This window comes from Neophocaena asiaeorientalis, unplaced genomic scaffold (assembly GCF_003031525.2).
Source record: "Neophocaena asiaeorientalis asiaeorientalis breed wild unplaced genomic scaffold, Neophocaena_asiaeorientalis_V1.1 scaffold492, whole genome shotgun sequence".
Lineage (NCBI taxonomy): Eukaryota > Metazoa > Chordata > Mammalia > Artiodactyla > Phocoenidae > Neophocaena > Neophocaena asiaeorientalis.
The window spans coordinates 386,065-411,582 of record NW_020171985.1 but is presented as its reverse complement, the minus strand read 5'-3'; the positions used below and the strand labels follow the sequence as shown (position 1 = coordinate 411,582).

Sequence of the window (25,518 nt, the reverse complement as noted above, 5' to 3'; positions counted from 1 at the left end):
TACAGTTTTAATACTTAAAAATCATTGTTCCTGTTCATCACTGATGAATGGATAAACAAAATGTGGTACACATCCATACAATGGAATAGTATTCAGTTATAAAAAGAAATCAATTTCTGATACATGCTACAACATGGATGAACCTTGAAAACATGATGCTAAGTGAAAGAAGCCACATATAACAAAAGGCCACATATTGCATGATTCCATTTTTATGAAATGTCCAAAACAGGCAAATCCATAGAGACAGAAAATACATTAGTTGTTTCCAGAGGCTGCAGGAAGGAGAGAATTGCACGTGACTGCTAACAGATGCAGGGTCTCTTCTGAGGGTGATGGAGATGTTCTGGAATTACTGGTGATGGTTACAACACAGGGATATACGAAAAACCACCTTCAAATGGAATATTTTGTAAGAACTTCATCTCAATTTTTTTTAACTGCAAAAAAAGTCAATGTTCCAATAAAGAGAATCACGGTATCAGCATGATCATAATTAGAATAAAAAATGCCTATCATGAAAATGTCATAATTACTGGGCAAGGGAAATTCTGATGACACATTTAAGGGCACATTAAAGGATAAAACTGCTATTGCTGTTAAAACATGTGAAGATGATCTTTCCCAGGAACTGAAATTAAAATTTTTACAAGAAGCCAAAATCCTCAAGCAATATTAATCATCCCAATATTGTCAAACTTATCAAAGTTCGCACACAAATACAGCCTATCTACATGATTAAGGAACTGGTTCCAGGAGGCGATTTCCTCTCCTTTCTGAGAAAGAAGGATGAACTAAAACAGTTAGTGAAATTTTCATTAGATGCTGCTTCTGGATGGCAAATCTCGAGTAAACATTGTATACACAGGAACCTTGCTGCAAGAAACTGCCTGGAGGTGAAAATAATGTTCTGAAAATCAGTGACTTTGGAATGTCTCGTCAAGAGGATGGTAGTGTGTATTCATCTTCTGATTTAAAGCAGATTCCCATTAAATGGACAGCACCAGAAGCTCTTAATTATAGGAGATATCGTTCTGAGAGTGACGCATGGAGCTGTGGCATCCTCCTCTAGGAGACCTTCAGCTTAGGGGTCTGTCCATACCCTGGAATGACAAATCAGCAAGCACAAGAGCAAGTGGAAAGAAGATACTAGATGTCAGTCTCTCAGCAGTAACCAGAACATATTTATAAAATAATGAAGTCTTGGGATTACAAACTTGAAAACCACCCCAAGTTCAGTGAACTTCAGAAAGAACTGCCATCAAGAAGAAAGTCACATAGTGATGAAACAGCACCAAATTCAGACTTCAGGACTCTATCTTCCAGCAGAGTAATATTTTATTCTCATTAATAATAAGTTTATATCACCTTACCTGGAATATTCTTCTTATTGTTTATTAACTAATTTTTTAAATATGTGCAACTTAAACCATTGTAATAAGAAAGCACAGGTTCTAAATGCAAGAGATCCCTCAAATCTATCTTTTCACATCTAGGACTGTTGATGTTTCTCAAAGGGTTTCTACTTCAGGCTCAGTTCAGAGTTGACTGTCCTCCATCCTAGACACCTCTACTCTCTCAGTGCTATAAACTGCATTGGTAATACCATCTGTGCAGGATACACTCCAACAAAAGGTGGCCTTCCACTATGCTAAGACAAGATTACATTTGTAAACATCACTTCCTATTGGGAATTATCTGGACAACTTTTAGTAAGGTTGTCATTTCCCTCTGTTCCACCATGCCCTCCTCCTTTGTCAGGGTATCAGAAAACTATGCATGAAATGCCCTCAAAGAGTACCCTTTCAGAGTTGAGGAAGCTGATTTTAAATGATGTTACTTTATAGACAGCTGTGAAAGCAAGAACGAAGTCTGAAACGTTAGGTCTGGGTGAAAGAGCAGCTAGACTGGTGATCAAAATAGAGAAGAAAGGCAAATAGAAAATCAGCCTTATTATCAGAGCTATGCCTTTACAAACACACACACACTTTCTATTTTTATGATCAAAAAGGTCCTAAGAAATGTTTCAATAGTTCATAGACTCCTCATAAAAGAACCCTCTGGGGCTTCCCTGGTGGCGCAGTGGTTGAGAGTCCGCCTGCCGATGCAGGGGACACGGGTTCGTGCCCCGGTCCGGAAGGATCCCACATGCCGCGGAGCAGCTGGGTCCATGAGCCATGGCCACTGAGCCTGCGCGTCCAGAGCCTGTGCTCCGCAACGGGAGAGGCCACAACAGTGAGAGGCCTGCGTACCGCAAAAAAAAAAAAAAAAAAAAAAAGAACCCTCTGGAAGGAAACAAAATTTATTTAGAGAAACTATAAAATACAAGCCCAGTGAATTAATAAATTATTCCTGGTTAATCCTAGTACGTGTACACATACACACACAGGCACGCACATGCCAAGTACAAAGGTACACATGGATGAAGTTGACAGAAGAGTCCAATGAACATTTACAAGAAAGAAAGAAGTTACAGGAGAAAGATACAGGGACAGCCATCCTAATTCCACTTTACTCCTTCATTTACCCTTAAACTGCTGCCTAGCAATTCTTATCATAGCAAACACACTTCCTGAGGTATTCCAAGTGGATAAAATGGAACAGTTAAAACTAGGATTCTACTGAACTGAATCTCAGCATACCCAGGGGTGCCTCTCAAGATAAATGTGTGTGTGAGGAATATGTGTCACACTCAAGGGTAAATGTGGCATGGGAGCCTTTTGGAAGTGCTCATGCCTACATCCAGATAAAGAACAGCACAGCACCTGAGTGAAAATTTGGTCTGCCTTAAGTGGAAGAAAGGAAATAGAAAATCCCTCCTGTTCTCTCCAACTGTTTGGTGCCTATGAATATCAGTGTACAGAACTCACTGATACTTTAAAGGATGATAATGAAGAGAAAAATAGTTTAGGTCTATCATTTCAATCTCCTAACAAGACTTTTTTACACATTTAATGATTGCTACATACAGACCCAGATGAAAGCATAATAAACCTGCCCTCAAAAAATATGTTGCAGCACACAAAGCAACTTCTTAAACAGTATACTATCAAATGCTATAAATACACTGAACCTTCTTCTGGGGGCAAAAATAGTCAGTGATGTTTCTCCTCAATTCCAAAGAGATATAGTTAATACTTCTGTACATAGCTCTCCATGTAAAGGTAAGAGTATCTGAAACACAGCAGGTAATAAAGAAAAATACTTGATTGTTTGATTAGAAGGAAGAGATGAAGTTACTGCCTTCAACAAGACCACAATCTAAGGAGAGGGATATGTAACACATTCATATATACATAGGAATCAGTGACTAGGACTCTATAGGCAAGCTGACACACACGTGTAAGCAATGGGAAACTACTGAGGAAGAAACTTAATTGAACACTTCCTACTCCAACACATATTATTACCAGCATCTAGGACTGTGTCTCAACATGGTAACACATTCCTAAAATAAGCAAACTTGGAGCAGTTAGGAGGTCAGTCTCCAAGTATGGACTGAAGAAGAAAGGCTCGGAACAGGAATTACAAAATCGATTGCTTACAGGGGCTAGTATAAAATGGAAACAAATGGAAGTGAGCTGGGTGGGGCCTGAATGAGGTAAACTACAAAAAAAGACCCACTCTATTTAAGGGGAACAAGCACCTAGGCAGGTCTAGCTGACTGTTGCCATGCAGAAATCAGGACACAATGTTGCCAGATGTTCCAGTTCTTCAAAATAAAATGAAATTTGGATTTTGTCAACTCTTCTGATTTTTAAAGGCAACCTTTTTTTAAATGTTAAATATTGTGCAAGGCCAAGAAGGTATGGCTAATAAGCCACATTCTGCAACCCTGGGTTTAAATGATAAGAGGTTACACGTAAGAGACCAGAGGTGAGAGACAGACCTGTAAAATATATTAGGCTTCACTGGAGTATTAGAATAGAAATGTAGTATACTACAAATGCAGATGGATAGGATAGAGTTAATTGCTAATATTCTTTGAAATCAAGAACCAAGAATCCAGAATCAAAGCGCAAGAAGACCGAGCTTCTCAAAACCTAGAAGCAAGTCTCAGTTTAGCAGTGTCTGGTTCACAAAAGGACTCTCAAAAGTTAGCTGAACTCAGTGAATTGAGGACCACACATATCAATTTACAATTGCGAAGCTAGAGAATGCTTCTAAGTGGAAATTTTTCATAGACAGGAATATTTGAAGATTAAACTAGGGGAAACAGTTAAAGGCAAAGCAGCTAGTAGTGTTCAAGAGACTAAATCAAGGAAAGAGTAGATGAATTTGGACGAAGACATTAGCAATAACGAGTAACAGGAGATACAGAGAACAAGCAAAAAGGATTTTGCAACATAACATTATGAAACAGGAAAAGAAGACTCTGGAAGGAATTTAATCTGGGTCACATTTATATATTGTATTTTCTTAATTCTAACATGATCATTTTAATGTTTTTGAAATCAAGGTGATACATACAAATCAATGTCATTTCTCTATCCACTTTTCTCAAAAAACAGTTCTAGAAACCAACAATGAATCTTACAATTAATGACATCTGACTCATGGAAATGTGACATGTGTAGCAGTTCTCCTTTCTGTAGAATATAAAATAAATTAAAAAGGGAGCAGGGAGCAGCAGATTTGAAGTAGCCTAAAGGTAAATGGTGCCAATAAGAAATGATGAGACCTCTAAATGAAAAGGAAGAACCACATAAAGACTTGACCAACCCTAGAAGGTATCCAACAGAAGGCAGCCACAGAACAGCCAAAAAAAAGGAAAAAAATCAACCGGTGCCTCACAAAGAGTCTACCCAAGAAGAGAGTAAAGAGAGATGTCCAAAATCACAATGAAATTGTCGACGACAATGACTGGCCCACTGCTAATGAAGATATAAGAGGCAGAGTGTTTTTGTTTTCTTTAATAAGGGGACCAGGTGAAAGCAAGAAGTAAAAAGCAAAATGCCAAACTGAAACGAAGGTTATGGTGAAGAATAAAAAAAGAAGATTAAGAGTTTATGGTTCACTGGGGAAGACAGCTAGTGGTTAGGGTGGGCGATGGCTAGAATTTAAGAATAGGTAATAATATTTCTTTTATAATCTTTCTAATTTTAAAAAATCTACTGAATTCTAAATGCTCTCTCATAACTCTCATCCACCCTTCTGTAATACTTAGATAACAAGCACAAAATAACAAAAGAGAAAAAGCACACTATTTGTCAAGAAGTTACCTACCTGGCAACCTCAAATCCCTGCTTTGCAGCCAAAATAAACAGGACAAAATCCATACTCTAAAGCTCACACCTTTATACAAAACAGGCTCTCAGACATTTCTCACTCTTAAACAACTGTAAACCGCCTTGGCTATCTATCCAGTTTCATTAGAAGATTAGAAGCAGCAAATAATATTAGGAGGAGGGTAGAGAAAGCAAGTATACTTGATATCATTAAAAAGTGACAGCTAATATGGAAACCAGAAAATTGGCTATAAAAGAATCAACAACTTCTAATACAGCCATCTCAAACCATTAAATGTAGAGGGCAAATCATCCTACATACACCTCAATAATCCTAAGGCATCACACCAAACAATAACTATTCAAGTGAGGATCTGAGTGCTCAGAAAAGATTATATTAAGGTTCTGAACACTCCGTCCACATGCAATTTATTTAAGATGGATAAAACACTTTTAAAATCTCACATAAGGCATAACTACTTTGAAAACAAAGTTGCATATTTTAAATTCCAGAACTAAAAGCACAGACCATATTTTTGGCTTTGCAAAACATGGGCAGTGGTAGAAAGAGAGGCAGGAAACTTAAAACAAAACTCTGGATAACGTGTCTGCATGAAAGGCAAAAAGAAGATCAGAGAACACTGAAGGGCAAGAAGACCTATGTTTGCATATTGGTGTGTCAGCTAATATCTCTGTCACCCTCTTCTACTTAACCTCTTAGAGTCTCAGTTTCTTCATCTGTAAAATGCAGATACCACCACCACCTACAAGGTACTTTAAAAAAGTAACTATCCAGAGAAGATGGGAATGAGTGGTGAAGAGAAAGCCAGATGTTTTTAAATACATCTTGGTGCTTTAGAAAAAAAAAAAAAGGCGTAGCTAACAGCAAGCTTAAAATGAAAACAGCTTAAAAATAACTGGGAATCTTGTCTCGCATCTTTACCCAAAGACCTGACCATTATATTTAGGTGAAAAACTCTAGCTGTATCTTGCAAAATGGATCTAGTTTCTTCAACATTATCAGACCTCATTTTATATTTCTATCTTTAAATGAAAAGAGGTGAGAGAACACTCACCTTGATTGAAAGTCTTCATTATCTGTGCTTGTCCGAGGACTTATGAGTAGATGACAAATTAAGGGAAAACAACTTTTGGGGGGAAAAAAAGAATGCTGTCTCATCTTTTAGTATAATCCCTCAGCTTGCAGGCCTAATTGGCTCTTACCAGCCTGGTAGCCTCAAACTCTACCAGCTCTTCTCATCTGCCACATCATCTTGCCCTGCTACTCCCCATGCCCCCAGCCCAAGGGACTCTCTGTTCCCTTTCTTCCTCTCGGTGGTAGAGCCAGAGGGACTTTAAATCCCTTGATGGCATAAAACAATCTCAGTCACCAAAGAAGTTTAAAAAACAATCAAGTCTCCCATTTCCACGTTTTGTACATCTGAGAGGGTTAACTGGAGAGACCATTTAAAAGGTAGTAAGTCCTTGAGCATTTAGACCACATACTACAAGGGTACAATTCTAAATAAGACCAGTATCAAAGCTTTCCATTATACTGATTAAAAACATCAATAAGATGAAAAGGATATTGTTTCTTCTCTTCCTTTCCTCCTGAACTGTCCCGTTTCTCTTTCTTTTCTATCTTTTCTTTATCATGCCTGGACTCCTATAACGAATGGTGGAATTAGTTGGGGAAGGGAAAACCAAATATAAAAATCAGCTCAAAATCTCTTTTCATCACTCACCAGTCATAAATTTTTCTTCAAACTTATTTAATATGACACCAAAAGCACAAGCAACAAAAGAAAAAAACTGGACTTCATCAAAAGTAAAAACTTTCATGCATCAAAGAACACTATCAAGAAAGTGAAAACACAACCTACAGAACAGGAGAAAATATTTGCATATCATATATCTCATAAGTGTCTAATATCAAGACTACGTAAAGAATTCTTACAACTGAGCAACAAAAAGACAAACAATCCAATTAAAAAATGGCCAAAGCATCTGAATAGATTTCTCCAAAGAAGATATACAAATGGCCAACAAGTACATGAAAAGATGCTCGACATCATTAGTCATTAAGAAAATACAAAATCAAAACAACAATGAGATACTACTTTACACCCACTAGGATGGCTACAATAAAAACTAAATAAATAAAAATAAAACAAAACAGAAACAGAAAATAACAAGTGTTGGCAAGGATGTAGGGAAATTGGCACCCTCATACATTGCTGGTAGAAATGTAAACTGTGCAGCCACTGTGGAAAACAGTTTGGCGGTTCCTCAAAAAGCTAAACATAGCATTACCATATAACCCAGATATTCCACTCCTGGGTATAAACACAAGATCATTGAAAACAGGTATTCAAACAAATACTTCATAGCAGCACACCAATGTTCATAGCAGCACAATTCACAATAGCCAAAAGGTGGAAAACAAGACAAAAGTCCATCAAGTGACGAGTGGATGAACAAGTATGGTATATTCGTAAAATGGAATATTACTTAGCCATGAAAAGAAATGAAGTACTGATACATGTAACACCATGAAGAATCTCAAAAACATTATGCTAAGTGAAAGAAGTCAGACACAAAAGGCCACATTATAATACAGTTCCACTTATATGAAACAGCCAAAGTTTTTGATAAGTCCACAGAGACAGAAAGCAGATTCGTAGTTGCCAGGGGGTGGGGGTGGGGAAGGGGTGATGGAGAATGACTGCTTAATGAGCATGTGGTTTCCCTTTGGGGTGATGAAAATGTTCTTGAACTAGACAGAGATGATGAGTGCAAACACTGCAAATATACTAAATGCCACTGAATGGTACATTTTAAAATGGTTAATTTTATGTGAATTTTACCTCAATTTAAAAAATACTTATTTAAAAGGAGCAGCCTCCCTTTTAAAACGATCACCTTATAATTTTCCAAAACTGCTTTTAAGAACTATGAATATATGGCATATATGTTGAATATATATCATAATGATGCTTTGTAAACACTTTACACTTTAGTAATGGCTTGCTTACTTTATGGCAGATGCATCAGATGTATTCTATCATCCATTAGTATCTAAGAGGATGCACACTATACTTAATTTTAAAATCAAATATAAGTTGTGAACACATAAGTTAATTAGGAGAAAATGTTATAAAAATGTGTTTAAAAATCAGAATTAATAAAGACTTTATAATGGTGTGATGATCAGGGAGAATACATGCGACCACATTTTAACCTCATGAATGAAGAGGAACTAAAAGAACTGTTGTCAGAGAAAAAAGAAAACACGAAAAGAAAGGCTGAAACGCAATGAAAAGAAGTAGCTGGGAGTGGAATGGAGAGGAAGGGAATTTCAGAGGTAAACTAATTCCACCCTCCCAGTAATTTGGGACTGAACTGGCTCAAGTTCTCCAAGATAACCTGCCCTCCCCCAAAGCCTCCTCCTCCTGCCCCCAAATAATTAACAAAAGACTACTTGACTACAAAAAAACCTCAGTATTTGCTAAATTTTCTAATGGGTGATTTTCTAAGAAAAAGTATATTGTTCTTTTTGTTCTTGTAATTTACCTTTTTGCCACCAGAGGAGATTTTATCCATTTTTTCAGATTTAAATGAGTCACCGCCTTTTTCTTTGCCTGACGATTTTGACTTATTTTTTTCCTTGTCTTTCTCATTTGGATAAGGAGACTCACACGGACTCTCACTTTTGTGTTTTGAAACCCCCACTAAAATTATAAAAGAGAATCATGAGAGCCTTTTCCAATTCAGTTTGATGACTGCTTGGGAAGTATTAATAAGTCTACCTACTTGTTCCATTTTCCTCTTTCCGCCTCTTGGTTAAGTCCGGTGGCACTTCTCGGTCATTGTTTGAGTGATCCTAGAACCAAGAATTGTGAACTACATTGATCAAGAGTTTTTGTTTTAAAGTATTTACTTTTATACAAGAAGAGAATAGCTAGTAACTAGCATTGGAGAATATCTGTGATGCTTTCACATACTTGGTAAAACGACATGAAAGACAAGCAGAGCTGGTAGAGATTATTAGGCTGAAGATCCTTATTACTGACTACGGTGAAAATACCAGTTAAAACACTAAATAATAGACTGTCATGCAACAAACTAGTACTTAAAAAAAGGCAACAAACACACTACTGTACATGATAATGAGCTTTCCAAACTAATTTTTAAAAAATTACAAACCCTTTTCCGGTCTTTCCTGTCCTTTTCATCTTTTTTTTCTCTTTCTCTGGATCTTTCCCTCGACTTGTCCAAATCTTTCTTGTCCATTTCTCTCTCCTTACTCTTGGACAGTGGTGGAGGAGTATGATTAATGTAGAGCTGTTAAATTAAGGCAATATTACTAAAGATTATTAGTTTTCCAGTATTGGCATCATTTGCTTGATTGTTTATTTAATGAAAGACATTTGGTAGTAGACCCAAAGTCAAAACTGGTCAGCTGTCTGGATTATGAGAGGTAAAATAAAAGAGCATGGCACAAATTACGCAAAGAATTCAATTCTTGATCTTATAAAAATTATCATTTTTTAACTCAACCAGTTCATTCCTGCCTCAACTGAGATTTTTATTAGTAAATTCACAAGCTACAGTTCCTTATATAGCTCTATTGTGAAGACCCATAACCACCATTATTACAAGAGTCCATATGTGAAAAATAGTGACTGAATTTTCTCTACTGCAAACAAACAAAAAAATACAAACCTCTACACAATCATGGAAATTTAAAATAGTTTTACCATCCACTGATAAGCAATTGATGACAGTGAGCAAAAGTATAAAATAAAACCTAGCCTTGACTTTACTAATAAGTCTTTTCTGCCTCAGTGTATACCATGCATAGATTATCCTAAATACTGTTATAATAAAGGCTGCATATTCACTACTTCTAAAAGCGCTCCAGTTTCTGTCAAGTAATCACAACTGATTGTAAAATTTGTCTTACTGGTTCTAAATAGCTCAGAAAGCCATATTGTCAGTTATGGTTGATAAAACAACTCAGACTGAAAAATGATAAACCAATATTCTCTTTTACCTATTCTTTCTCCAATGAAAGGCCCATAGACAATAAAACAGCCAAAGATCAAGGATATGCTAATTCTAAATAATTAAGAGGTAACCTTACTTATGCAAGTTGTAAATACGGAAATCCATTCTAAAACAAAATATTAAGGAAATAATAAGACACCTAATCTTACGGCATTTATAACTGTGCTACAAGCTTACGTTTAACTTAAGACATTAAAAATGTTAGGCAGCAGAATACTGAATATAACTCATTACATAACTACACAATTCTGGATATAACTTGGGAATGAAAAGAACAGTGATTCAAAAGTCAAATATTTTTACACAAAGAAATCCTTTGGTATTCAAAGGAATACATGAAAAAAGACAGCCATCAGTTTGAGAATTAAATTAACACTTGTTTTTTTAACACCACCAAATATTTTCAATTCAGTTTGCTCAGAAATACTGCCATAGCAATGCATAAGCAGATTCTTTAAAATTTCAGTGTTTAAAAGTTGAAGATCAACTGAAATAGACAAAATGTTTATTAATAACAAAGAGCAAGAGAATGAGAAACAACCATAAAGTGCTTGTCCAAAAGGTACTCTTGCTGGGTATATGCCCTAAATGACACTTTAATATTTTCTAATTGTGAGGTTTATTCACATCTTAAGTCAATACTATTTATGAAACTGACAAGACAAAGAAAGTAATATGTTATTACAATACTCAAAGAAGACTTATCTTAGGGAAGTATTGCTTAATTCTTCCAGTAAAAAAATTTTTTTGTTTGTGATTACAAAAAAGCACGTGTACACACATACACACACACACACACCCCTCCACAAGAATGAAGTTTTTAAGTGTATCTAACTTGAATTCTGTATTGCAGAGAATTGGGAATCCTAGAAATTCTTAGTTTAGAAATGTACCAATTCTATTCCTTCTTTCTACCCTTCTAAGAATAGTTCTGATCACAATACTCTTTTCCACAAAAACATACAGTCTCTCACTGCACACGGAATAAAATGCATATTCCTTAGCTTGGGTATTCCAAGCTCTTCACAACCCTTGCACAATTCTACCCTACTATGGAGTGACCCAATGTACTCTAGGCTGCGGCTACCGCTGCTCCCTAACACCCTGTGCTTCCCAGCAGTTCTCTTCACCAGAACGGTCGCTCATTTTTATCTTAATCTCTTAAACTCCTACTTTGCCTTCAAAGACAGATCGAAAGCCATCAGCACTTCAACATTCCCTCAACTCCACAAATCACTGTCCAGTGAACTCTTATTTTATATTAACCTTTTTTTTGTGGCAGGAATTCCCAATTAATTTCATGTCATTTATTTTTGTCCATAACATAGTTTACAGGATGGTAGGGGAGCTAATGTGCTTTTTCTACTTTTACACACTTCCTAGTGTCTTGTACACATAGTGAGTACTCAATACATGTTTGATGAATAAAATTAATGATTTGTTAAACTGATCTGCATGTAGCGTTGTTGGATTTGGGTTTTTTTTTAATTTACTTTTATTCCTGATACTACTGGATCCTGTTTTTTACTGGCTTTTATCCCTGACATTGAGATCATTAGATCCAAAAAAACAATTTGACTGATCTTCAAAATCTGTTTAAGAGACCACTGCCACACTGACCCTTTTAAGGATACAATATATAAAGATGGCCTCACATGTAGGTTCAGGTTTGGTTGGTTGTAAATCCTTGTTTTAAGATGATGAACAGAATTAAAAGCTGAATTTTACTGAGGTGGTTATTGCTGCCCTCTGAAACTACAGAGAAGCTTGGTTTAAAGGAGCATGCTTTGGGGCTTCCCTGGTGGCGCAGTGGTTGGGAGTCCGCCTGCCAATGCTCCCGAAAAAAAAAAAAAAAAAAAAAAAGGAGCAAGGTGAACTGACAGAAAAGATTTGGACACTAAACTAGAATCCCACTTGAAAAGCCAAGTCCATGTGTATTACAAAATGAAAATAGTAACTAGTTTAGTAAAAAGGAGGATCCTAGGGGCAAAGTATAACTAAAAGGTCAAACTAGAGCAGGGAAACATTTTTATATGTATGATGACAAAGTAACCTGAAAAAATAGACACATACCTTTCAAATCCTCTAAAAAGTAAAAGCTACCACAGAAAGTTTAAATTATAGATCATTAATTTTAGAGAGCACTCAAAGTCCAGTGAAATTTTTTTTCTAAGACATTCATATGCTATTAAACTTTCTTAGACACACAAAAAATCAACATCAACTACTATGCAGACCAGTAAATTTGGATGCTTTACCAAGTCCAAAGGCATAAGAGTTCATTTCAAGTATTTACTGAATACCTAATCATATTGCCAGGTACCATACTAAGCACTAAGGATCTGAAAAGTGGTATGAGTTGCAATTTTTACAAGGGTATTCATATGCCATTTTCAAAATTTTCTGGTTGAATGTGGAATAAATCTATTGAATTTTAAATGCTCACAAAATCACCATCCTTTTTTTTTAAGCAGGGTGGGGGGATCGCTATAATTTAAAAAATAAGACAAACACACGAAAGAAGTTAAGAACCCTTTCAACTACTATTGAAATGGGTGCTAAGAATCAAGGAACCATATTTTTTTTTGGAATTTTTGTTTTCATTGTGGTAGGAACACTTGAGGAACCTTAATTTTAGTCCAAGTTTTGGTACTAACAAGTTATATGCCACTGGGAAAAGATCAAGAACTTTAGTCTCTTATTTGTTAAAAAAGACACTGCCACATGCCCTACCTACCTCACAGCACTGTGATGAATGTGAGATGAGATAACACATGTTTATCTCATATGTTTTATTTTCAAAAGGCTTTCACAAATGTAAGGAACCATAATCTTCATCATTGCTTAGAAAATCCAGTTAACTATAACAGCAGGTTTTCAACTGCTTCAAAATATGTTTCAGGAAATAAATATTCACAAGGTAACATTGTTAACCCATGAATTTAAAATAGTCCACACAAGCCACTGATGGTTAAGACTGACATACATACACAATCCCACTCTGGTTATGAAAACCTACTATACTGGAATACATATTCAATTTAGCAAATAAAAAGTTTTACTTTAAAAGAAAGCATTCACAGTTCAACTGATTCTCTTTTGATTAATACAGTATATTCTAAAAACAATGCTATAATTTTAGGACACAGGCACATCAGCTAATCTAAACTGTTAAAAATTAGTGCTTACTTGCCCAATAGCCACAGACATTTCATTATAAAGCTAACAGTTCTAAAAGCAGTTAGTACTGTCAACTGGCTTTGTTTCAAAATATCATTTTTTACTGGTCCACCAGTAAGGAATCATACTTAGCAGCTATAAGAGGAGGCAAAGTAGAAAATCAAAGTGAAACAGGGTACAAATTTTATAATAATAAAGACAAAATAACATGAACATTGGACAATTCAACTATAACCATGAAATGAATGAACTCTGTAATAAGATACACAAACTGCACATGATTTTTAGTAGCAGAATCCTCAAGAAAGTAGAGTAATAGGCAAGAATTAATACTGACATGTAAACACAACCATCAAGTTGAGTATTCCCCTCCAGGAGAATGATCAGTTTACATTAACCATATTTCTTGATAATATGCTACAACTACCAAAAAGGTAGCTCAGCAGAGGCGATATAAAGATTTTTATGGGTTAAGATGGGCTCAGTTTTTAGAACAGTTATGTGAATGCATCAGATATATTTTTTGGCCTTTTGGGTTATCTAAAAAAGTTAGAAAACAGCCTGACAGATTTGTTTTGAGAAATTAAATAAGCCTACTCCTCAAAAGAAACCAACAACTCCTTCCTCAAATCTTAAACTTACTTTCAGATTTTGAAGCATAAAAGGATAATGCATAACAGCAAGGAGAGATTATAGAAAGGTTGCCACATTACACACATTTTATAACAATTTCATTAAAAGGGACCATTGTCATCCATTGTTTCAGTTTGTGATAGGTATTTTTAAAGGTTATTCCACTAACTTACTGAATTTACTAGGGTGAGGGTACCTACTCAATAAATGAAGTAAAGAATTTTTCTTTGTTTTACTTAGGCATGATGATTTTAAAAGACTCAAACCTTTGCTGAAGACTCCTTGAGTTCGATGAGACTGTCCTGTAGAAAATGAATGGAGATGACAGGTGAGCTGGCATAGTTCTCAGAACCCAGAGGAACTTTGGGAAGTATGGCTGTAACCTGGAAATAAACCAGCTACTTCTTGTGAGGATAAATCTCGTGATGTCATTGTTATATGAATATCAACAGTAAAAAACAAAAGCAAAACTATGTAATGGAATTGTAATGTTTAAAAAAAAACTAAATTATATGTACTCGTTGTAACAAACAAAAATCTTTCTCTGCTCAGAATTTTAAAATAAATGTCAATGCCACATTTTTCATAACACTGTATTTAAACTACAGATAATGGTAAGAGGCTTAAGAAAGCAAAACATTTTTTCTCCACAAAAAGTTTTAAATAGTGGAGATCACTGTGGAAGAACAATATTGCCTTATATTTTCATAGTTTTTCTTTAGTAGGGAGGTTTCAAATTTTCCTTTACTTGTGACTCCACCATAAATATATACACATTTTATCCTAGCCAGAAAACTCAGTGGCATTACATTAACAAGAAAACAAAATGTATTTATAAAAGAGTAATCATTTTTTTTTGCAAAGTGCCTCTAACAGTGAATCTCATACCTCCCACAAAAAAAAAAGCACTTAAAAAAGGAAAGAAAATGAAATCAATTATGGTATTCAACCACAGTGCTCTTGATGAAGAATTAGTTAACTTACAGGTTTAAAAGTTCAACGTACTGCAAATTCAAAGATTCCATGAAATTAGATGAGTTTAGAATTAAAATTAAATATGGAGCAAGGAATGGCTACCCTGAGTCTTCAAGAAGGCTACACCCACGATTTTGTGCTGCAGTTGAATGCCTGGGGTTTCTCTTTGCTGGGTGGTAGAATTGGATGCCACATCTGCTTTTATCGTAACGCAAGGTTCAACTTGTTGGGAACCCAATGGGTATAAACAAACCTCCAAGGGAAGATACAACAGAAGCTGCATGCTCACTGAATATACACAACTACAGGAGAACTGATCACCAAGGAGACTTTAAAATGGAACTCCTTTCAAGACTCCTTCTTAGAAGGCACACATCGGTATGATGCTCATCAAGAAGCTTGATGAATTCAGAGGTATCTTGTTTATCCTGTATCATCCAGGAAGTCTTCAGTGCTATATATTCTTCAATATTTATGCCGAAAAATAGGCTTCATTCTGCTGAAAAGATTCATTTGCTTGTAGCTACCATTGCACTCCAAAAAAGACTGCGTAAAGCAGTGAGGCACTTCTGGGTAAAATTTCTCTTGCACTTTGAAACACTACAAAATTAGTGCTAGGTCCTTGAAGTTTTAATATTTTTATAAGAAAAATACTCAATAGGAAAAAAATATCAGTCCACCAATATGTAAAAAATTCATTTTCTAATGCAACATAAAACCTCCAGTGGCTCCAGTGAATACTTGGCACAAGACTTGAAGGAAGTCAGGACACGTATTCCAAACAGGTGAGCCTAACATGGACGCTGCCTTCCTCAGGCTATACTAACCTTTACTGTTGCGGAATGTGATGGAGAAGGGTAGGTATCAATTTTGCGACGTTTTTGTTCTGTTGGGATGAAAAGAAATAGTCACAATAAGGTACGTTTCCACTTTTTTCCACACGCTTCAAAAAAAAATCACCAACTTCTAAGGTTATCAAGTATTAGTTCCCCCTACTAAAGTCCCTAGATAACTTGCCATAATAACAAGACAAGAACCAACTTTATATTACAACAACCAAAGGTAAACAAATATAAATCAAACTTGCCCCTTTCAGGCTCTGCAATATCTGATCGGGGAACAGGTGACTTCAAGGACCCAGAAACTGGTGTTTTCTCTCCTTTAACATTTTCCTTTAATTTCATTTCCTTTGCTATATCTCTTTCTCTGGATGGCTCCTTCTCTCTTTCCTTTTCTTGAGTTGACTTTGATTCTGCATTGGGGACAGTGGTCTTGAATTTCTCATCTTTAACTTTTTCTTCCTTCTTGAATTTTTCTTTCTCTTTGTCAGACTTAGGTGTTCTTTCCTTCGTCTCTCTTGCTTTTTCATCTTTATTTGGCCGTTCTTCCTTCGGTTTTTCTTTACCATCTTTACCACCAAGTACTCGGGCCTCTGGAGTAGTAGCTGGAGTCTTTTCTTTTTTCTCTTTTTCTTTCTCTTTCCCTTTTTCTTTGTCATTTTCTTTAACAGCTTTGCTGCTTAAGAATAAAAACATGACATTTTAAGACAAATGGTCATAAAATATATTCAATGTTATAAATCATAAAGCGTTTCTTACTGACTTCAAAAATTCTAGAACTATGAGTAGCCCTTTAAAAACTAAAGGACAACTTTAAGACAAGTAAAAAGCAAGTACTTCTTTATCCAGTAAATAATAACCAAATTCACAAATAGTGGATTAAAAAAGAATAATTAAAGTGATGTTAGGCCCTTTTTTTGTACATGTTCATAACCTTTGAGGATTACAAAGTAACAACCCAAAACTATCCCATAAGCCAACCAAGGGTGCTACCATCAGGAACTGGATTACTTGGCTGGATGGACCCCTGGTCTAAATTAGTAGGCTTCTCTCATGTTAATTATTCTTACCCAGATTGTACATAGCAAACACTCAATCCTAAAATTTATTTTTAACTTCACCACATACATTCCCCTGCATATCCCAGCAGAGGAAACAAAGTCAGTCTCAGCATTATACAAACCATGAGAATGGTAAGCACATCATCAAAATAGCAGTATAGACAAAATTTCTCAGTCCAACAAAAATGACTTCCATAGTATTCATCTATCACCCTCTGTCATTCATGTCTAATGAGGTTGCTTAATCATATAAGAATTCAGAATTTTGACATACAGCACAGTGTTCCTACCTGTTAGAGCCACTATTTCCATTGCTTGAATTCCCTTTTGGTGTGGCACTAGAAGCTTTATTAACTGCTTTCACACCACACTGAGATCTCTCCCTTGATTTATCTGAAATAAAGGTAAGGTTTTATTTGACAAGCCCCTAGATGTAAATAAGCTACAACTGCACAGCAAAATGATTAGAGACTAGATAGAAAGAAACAAAGGGCTGATCACTTCTTGACAGTTACATACTCCTACTTAGGGATTAAAAAAGTAACACTAAGCCAGCATTTTACTTGTCATGTGATACAAAACATTTCAGTTTGCTGAAACAAAATGTATTACTTATAAATTTCTACAAATAAGCATACCAGTCTCCTCATTACTGCTTTCATCCGATTTAGATGCACTTCCTACTGACGATGAAGAAGGCCCACCGCCAGGCCCATTTTGTACACTGGCAATTGCATTCCTCGGAGGGGGGTCTTTGTGATGAAACTCATTTTCAGGTATCATGTATGACTTTCTACTTTTCAACTGCCCAGAGTAGCTGAAAGTCGCACAAAGTGTTTAAATATACAAATACAAGTCAAAAGGCACAAACATGGGGTTTAAAAGAATAAAATTAGCAAGTTATTCACTCTGCTACTTGATTCCAGAGAATAAAAAATATTAATTTTCAGTAAGTTCCTGAATGTCTTTATAAGAGAACCTAGATGCTTTCTTAAAAATTTCAATGTAAACTAATCCTTCAACTAAAATGCCTTTTTTCCACTATTGAAGATTTGATAACTCAACTGATGATAAAATTACATTTCCTCCAAACCAGGATATACTATATATGATTTTTGAAACTATCATCCAGTATAGACCGGAAGCTGATAATCAGAAGTGACAACTCTCACCAGCCTGTGGGAACATGATCGCATAATCTCCCATAATCTCCTGAAGTAAGGCAGAAGATAAACTTCAACACTGTAAGACATTTTAAAGTCTTCAGAATCCTTCTGTAATCTAGTCTCATAAATTACATTAAAGTATAATTGTGTTACCCCATAGCCAATGCATATAGATCTGGCCTCTTCTCTTTTTCCTCTTGGCAGATTTTATGCACTCTTCTTTCCAAAGCCTGACCCAGATTCAAAACTTTTGGGTACCAAGGAAGTATTTTTGTTAGCACAATCAAGATATTCCTGATGTGAGTATATTCGCCTGTTTCAAGGCAATGTACCGATGCCTACAACAAACATTTTAAGATCTGTTATTAAAAAAGTATAAGTATGAAGAGAAAATACCACCTTTGAGAAATACAATTTTTTCTTACCTTGGTTAGTTTGTAATGCCATTTATGTACAACGTGTCGAAAATTTTCATAGTCTAATTGATCAGCTTTATTTCCACCATCAAAACCAGTTGCCCGTAATATAGTAAGAAATCCTGGATAATTTCCACATTCCTAAGGGCAAAAAATAGGCTGTCACTTTTAAAGAAAAATTCTGTCCTCCAAAATAGTAGAAGCTGAAACTTAAGTAGACTAATGATTCCATGTGAAAACATAATGTGTATTTTGAATGATAGGTAGTTTTCACAGAAAGATCCACCTTATTCAATGACATTAATTTGAAATGTCAGTTTGAGATAGGATAAAAATATAGCATGTTTTTAAATAATGAATGAATTGTGCTTAAATTTTAAACACTGTTGTACAACTGAATCTTAAACTCAGCTTCCCTTTTAGAACTGAACCCAGAGCTTACTGGAAGCGGTCATTATATACATGGTAAATGGGTAAAATGTAAGAGTATTTGTCATACCTTTTCATATGTGGCTCTATCACTGTGCCACCTGGTCACAGTCTCTAACATGCAGCAAAGGAATCTCCCATATCGACTAGCTTCATTTTCAGTACAGCTTGCGACTGTGTAAATTATATCAGAGAAAACCTACAGAAAATAATGTGTGAAAAATAAAAACAAATCAAGGTCAAAATTAGTTCAAAATATTAAAAGATCATGTAATAGCAAATCATAATAAACTAAACAGGTAAGTTTAGTCAAAATGCATCTTCCCCTTTTATAGTCACAATTCCAGAGACCTTTAAAGATTCTGGCTTTTGTGAGGAAATAGCACATTCATAAAGCAACAATAACAACAACAAAAAAAATGCACTTTTATAAAGAAAGCTGATTTACAATGAGGGAAGAAAAAAACTATCATTATTATTACAACGTAACTTCTTTAACAAAGACTTAGCCATAGATATTACTGGGGTTAAGGGGACAGTAAGCAGAGGCGAGGCTGATAGAAACTAGAAATAGGCAGCTGAGAGGCTGTAACATACGTCATGTTTTTAGACCACAAAATGCAGCAACTTATTATTATGAAAAAAGCCAGATGCAAAAATCTGTGAATGTGACCATATTGAAAAGCATCCCTGCTTTTATATATGTGCAAAAGTGTAAGCTTTTTCATTGTTTCTTGAGGGGGTGAAGGTTAAAAATGGAGAAGAGAGTTCTACCTATTATGACAAACATACAAACCCAAATGTTGAGTTAATGGATTAACTAGGGGTGCTTATTATATATCAGGCACTACTCAAAGTGCTTTTGTGTATAGTGACTCATTTATTCCTCACAACAATCTTATGAAGCAGGTACTATTATCCCGTTTTACAGATAGAAAACTGAGGCACAGAGAGGTTAAAAAAAACTTGCCAAAGATCATATAGCTAGAAAGTAGCAGAGCTAGGATTCAAGTTCAGGCACTTGGCTCTTGAGTTCATGCTTTTAACCACACACACAATAATACCTCTATAGATTATATATAATGTTTAGCTATCTTTGTGTGAGACTTTTTTTTAAAGGTTGCAATAAAAAGAACTTACTCGATCATAGCAAAGAAGTGTGGAAAAATTTGGAGTTTTCTGTTGATGTACCAATTCAACAAAACGAGCACAGTAAACAGCATCAATTGCTGAAAAAATACATCGAGGAAATATACACAGCTGTAGAAATTTTGTGATGGTCTCATTTTTGGTAGATTCTAAAAATAAGGGAAGAATATATTAAGTGGTAAACTTCTTCCTCAAGTGCCTCAAGGCCACTAAACATGACAACATAAACTTTAGTGTAGAGAATGATATAAAACCACAAACTATTTATAGTTTGTAACCAAAAGGTCATGCCTGGGATAAGACTTTCATTTTCACTCTGTGGACATTTTTCTACCTATAATTTCTCCAGAGATAAGATTTTATACAGAAAAGTTGAATGATAAGCTGCCAATATTGTAGTTTTAAGTTAACTAATTTCACCAGCAAATTAAATCTGTTCCTTCAGTGAACATGTGAAGTCGACTCTGCGTTAATGAATAACCAAAGAATGGGATAGTGAACACTGAGTTGAAATACAAACATAATACACTTCAATACCTCCAAAGTTATAAAAGTTTGCTTTTTTAATGTGGCAGTGGCAGAAATGTAACAATTCCAACAACTTACTTGCTAAAAGCCAATTGTCCTTTTCCAGTTTCAGTCTCTGTAGCACTCGCTGTACATGTTCCATCTGCTTCTTTTCTTCTTCAAGAAGCTTGTCCTGAAGGGCAGTACATCGCTCCTTTTCTTTTTTCTTTTTATTTGGAGGCTACAAAGTATAAGTTGGATACTTTTCTAACTACAGGCACATTACCTCTCCTTCTTTTAATTAAAAAATTTGAGGAGATAAATGCTGATATCTTATACTAATTACTTCAACAGGGATGTTTAGGAGTCCACTTGGATGTGCTTTGACCTCCATTCAACAAATCCAAGACAAAGTCAGTCTTCGTACACTATCAAAACAGGATACCTTCTCAACACTGGTACTTTTACTCTGAGGCATGGAATCATCTTTGATCCTTCCTTCTCTGTTCCGATATTCTAACTGCTTACAAGTCTTTTGCATTCCCACTACCTCCACCATAGTCTATGCTCTCAGTACTTCATAATGCATTACCCAAAAAGCCACCTAGTTGGTCTCCCGCCTAATGCCAGTCCCTTGCCCTATCAAACGTATCCTTCATATCACCGTCACGAGCAATCTGCCTGAAGTACCATTTTTACCATTATCGCTTCCCCACTGAGGAATCTAAAATAGCTCTCAATTTTATCAAGCCTTCCTTTTTTTTTTTTAAGTGCATTTTTAAAAACGAATTATTTATTTGGCTGCGCCGGGTCTTAGTTGAGGCACGTGGGATCTTCGTTGCAGCACACGGGATCTTCTTTTAGTTGCGGCATGTGGACTTTTAGTTTCGGCATGCATGCAGGATCTAGTTCCCCAACCAGGGATCAAACCCCGGCCTCCTATATTTGGAGCGCAGAGTCTTAACCACTGGACCCCCAGGGAAGTCCCTCAAGCCTTCCTTTCTAACTTTCATTGCTCTACGTCACCTGGCCCCAACCTAACCTTTCAAATTTATCACTAAGCCCAATCGCCACAGTAAAAGTGGTCTCTTTAAACCTCAGACTACTTCATACCTTTGCTGAAGCTTTACAGTCACCAATTTGCCTCCATATTTCCAAACTTAACCTATCTTCAAGGCCTATCCGGTTCAAGACTCACCTCTTCAATAAAGCTTTCTCCTAAAGAATTCTCCTTTGGGGAATTCCTATTGCTCTTGCAATTGGAGTTAAGTAGATCATTTTAAGTTGCTAACACAGCCCTCAAATACCTTTTGATTGGTCATAACCTCCACTGTACTCACCAAGCCCCTGCCCCACCCATGGAGAGGATAACCTCTAAACCCACTTAGAAAAACATTATGTAACAACAAGATAGGAACCTGAGCTAATACAATTCCAAAGTATGGATAATGTTGAATTAATACCATGAAGTTATTGTACTTGAGCTACTAGACCAAAAACCTACCATTTCCTGATTGTCATCAATTGCTTTCATCTGGACTTTAAGTTTATTGACTTCCCGTTCATAGCTGGTATGTGGAACTGCAAGGTCATACATTGTCAATGACCAGAATGTGGCATAGAATTGAGGGCTGATGTCGTCCCAGACTTTGGAAACATGTAAGGAAACCACTGCTTCATGGACAGGAGCCATCACCATTTCACATGATGTAATGTACTTGTGAACTTTATGTTGCTGTTTATTTCCCTTCTCTGATTTTTTAAGTTCATCATACTTTGACTGGAGATAAAAAGTAAAAACACACACATACAATATAATTTATAGCACTGATTTTCATAGTATAAAAACCTATGTTCCCTTTTCAAGAATCAGAAGATGACCAATCAGAACTGTTGCAGCAATTCTAATTTCTTACCAACAACATTTCTTTTAAGATAAATCATCCCTGGAAGCTGTTTCAATATTTAGCCCTGTGTGCTTACTATGAGCTTTTCCAAAGATTCTTATTGCATCTGACCTGTTGAGTAAGTGAATAGGGTATGTGGGCCCCCTGTCCATTTCCCCCACCCTACTCTCTCTTGCTGTTGCATCAAGGATTGAACATGCAGGGTTTCCACTCCTGCTTTTGAGATATTCAAGGGAACCAAGTAGAGGGTCTTAACACTAGTAAAGAGGCAGAATGGAACTAGTAACAGCCAACCAACAACAGAATGCTTTATCGCTACATGTAGCCCCTATCATCTGTTATGATTTGTCAATTAAGAAGCTGGATCAACACAAAGAAAGGTTATGAGAACGTTACCATAAGACCGCTAAGTAGGGGGACCAACTGTCCAGGTTTTCCAGTGATTGAGGGGTTTCCCAGGATGCAAGACTGTAGTGCTAAAACTGGGAAAGTCTCAGGCAAACCAGGACCAACTGGTAACCCTATTGCTAAGCTAAATTATGATTTTCTCTGAATGGCTATGGTATACTGGAGTTTAAAGCATGTGGGAACTGACTTAAACCACAGCTTTTTTTGGCCTGATTGGTTTATCCTAATTTGGGGGAGAGTCAGAGGAAGGCCATACCCTTAATTGTATGAGAAAAAGAATCTGTTAGTACGATGGGAGGGACTACATATTAGTTCATAGAATGTGTGTCAAACATAAAAAAGAAAACAATACAAAGTGGAGTTGTTGCTATTATCTCATGTCCTTCAGTCTCTTTGAGACGAAGAGCTCTCACCCAGAAAACTGTCTGGGTTAGGCATCATCCCTGAAGATGAACCTAAGAGGAGATCTAAAACTAGCTGCTTCTTTATGCTAGAAAGCACTTAAATCATTTACAGTTTGTGCTAAACATGGAGCCCAGAACTAGAAAGTCTGAAGTCAAAGGTCCCACTTCCAGTTCTGCATCGTGATAGGCAAAGAGTCTTGGCTCCTACAGTCCAGCTGCCGTCCCTCCTGAGCGCTCCATACCCCAGGCTCACTGGATTGAAGGCATGCCAAGTACTCTTTGTTCCACAGCATATCTCCAACAGGCTCTGAGAATCATACAATTACTTTAGAAGTGGGAAAAATTATCTCCTGTTTTCCCCATTTTAGAGAGCATGCTGGTAACTACTGAGGCCACATAGGTGGCAAAGCTATAAATATAAAGAACATTACTTAGGAGAGAGGTCCCAATTACACCAGAGACCTGAGAGAATAGCAGCTGGGATAAGAAAGGCTTTTAAATTTTTGAGGGTGGGTCCTATTGAAGGCAACTAATATGAATCTATGTGAACGGAAAGACAGCTGTTGAGGTTCTAACAAAACACAGAATAAAACAGTGATGAAACTACCTAAATAAGATAGCTTATCTACCTGACTTGGTCATATTTAGAATATGAACTAGGGGAAAAGCCTTTCTTTCAGATCAGTGCTGCAAGGTGGCTCTCAGCAATTAAAACTGAAAATTAGGTAGGTATGACAGTGTTATAGGGTAGCCCCAGTCTCCCTAATCCTTTGGTTCTGAATCTGTGACTTCTATTTCCAGGCACCCCCCTCATTCCTATCTAGTTGAAAAAAAAGCTTGATCAGAAAAGACAGCTATACTGCATATTTGCCTAGGACAAATATTTCCTTGCCTAAAGTCAGTTTAACCCTTCTTCAAGCTCACATCTTCAGTCAAGTGGATAAGTATAACAGCTCTACAAAGTCACCTGGGGAACTAGACCTACGGAATAGAACTGATACTCACTGTTACTGTACTTTTTTTTTTTGTTTTTGGCCGTGCCGCGCAGCATGCGGTATCTTAGTTCCTCAACCAGGGATCGAACCCATGCCCCCTGCAGTGGAAGTGCAGAGTCCTAACCACTGGACCACCAGGGAATTCCCTGCTGTACTTCTAATTACTGTTCAAAAAGCTCTTGGCCTAACAATGTTATTCCCATGAGAGCCTGCCAATAGTCAATTTATGGAAGGGACCTAGCAGCCCTCTAATACTCATACTCTCTCATCAAAGGTTCTTCAAGAGGGGCTTTCACCCAAGAGGCAAAAGTAAGGATCCCTAGGAAAGCCTGGATGCCCAATCCAGTGTAACCAAGGTTGCCGAGGAATTCCCTTTCCAGGGGGTGGCATGTGGCCTACCCCTGATTTGGTTGTATAGCCACCTCTGTATAGTTCTCTGTTTTTCTCCTCAAACTTGAAAGGAAAATGACACTTCTTTGTTTAGATATTTTTATCTCTTAAATGACAAAGACACAATATTTTACACAGGCTACGGAAAAAGTAGCTGTTGGTATGAATGACCTGCTCCATTTTCTGACCTGGAAAAGTTCAGCCAACCTCAGGCAACCAGGTGTTCCTGTTTGCTAGGGTTCAATAGCGCTGATTAGTGTGTCACTTCTCAGTATAGCACAGGGCAGGTCAGAATTTCTGAGATGAAGCAATTCTCCCACCTCAGTCCTTCAAGAAATCAGGTCCCCTGTTGTATAGCTGAGACTGATCTACTGTGGGGTGGGGCGACAACACAAAACATAACTACACAAAGAGAGCATAACAATTTTCTGGATTGAGAGAGTCTAAAGGAGAAGAAGAAGCCCAATCCTACTCCCTTATTCCCTTTTTCCCTCTAGAGAGTACAGCACAGTATTACAAGTGGTAATTGAATCAATTAACATTTAGTTAGTTGTTAGAGGGTAAGTGTGAGACTGTAGCAGTTGATATGTAAACACTAACAGCTGATGGTTGATTAAATGATCAATTAGATCCCAAATTTCTCAGCACCTTTTCCCCCACTCTACTACACAGCCCTGTATCCCCACTGGGAACAAGAAGGGAGCCTACTTAAAGATAAGGGAACAAGATCTTCCTCAAAATCTGTAGTGAAAGCCTTGCAT

General features: G+C 36.6%; 1 protein-coding gene and 1 pseudogene across 10 annotated transcripts in view; one reads left to right on the top strand and one right to left on the bottom strand.

Moving 5' to 3' along the window:
• The first annotated feature begins 532 nt into the window (after positions 1 to 532).
• On the top strand, positions 533 to 2,163 carry LOC112401028 (tyrosine-protein kinase Fer pseudogene; annotated as a pseudogene).
• THOC2 (THO complex subunit 2) overlaps positions 972 to 25,518 on the bottom strand; it is a 99,530-nt gene continuing 74,983 nt past the window's right edge. For 2 of the 10 annotated variants that reach the window (XM_024747099.1, XM_024747130.1), the window contains 17 exons: positions 22,158 to 22,433; positions 20,753 to 20,894; positions 20,138 to 20,295; positions 19,068 to 19,196; positions 18,578 to 18,709; positions 18,306 to 18,490; positions 17,625 to 17,803; positions 17,277 to 17,379; positions 16,174 to 16,604; positions 15,914 to 15,972; positions 14,378 to 14,509; positions 9,435 to 9,572; positions 9,042 to 9,111; positions 8,802 to 8,959; positions 6,818 to 6,894; positions 6,305 to 6,350; positions 972 to 1,103 (listed from right to left, as the gene is read on the bottom strand). In XM_024747099.1, coding sequence (XP_024602867.1) covers positions 6,323 to 6,350; positions 6,818 to 6,894; positions 8,802 to 8,959; positions 9,042 to 9,111; positions 9,435 to 9,572; positions 14,378 to 14,509; positions 15,914 to 15,972; positions 16,174 to 16,604; positions 17,277 to 17,379; positions 17,625 to 17,803; positions 18,306 to 18,490; positions 18,578 to 18,709; positions 19,068 to 19,196; positions 20,138 to 20,295; positions 20,753 to 20,894; positions 22,158 to 22,433 — 2,397 coding nt within the window. In that variant the 3' untranslated portion in view covers positions 972 to 1,103; positions 6,305 to 6,322. The other 8 variants (XM_024747136.1, XM_024747143.1, XM_024747114.1 and 5 more) reach the window with 7 other exon arrangements.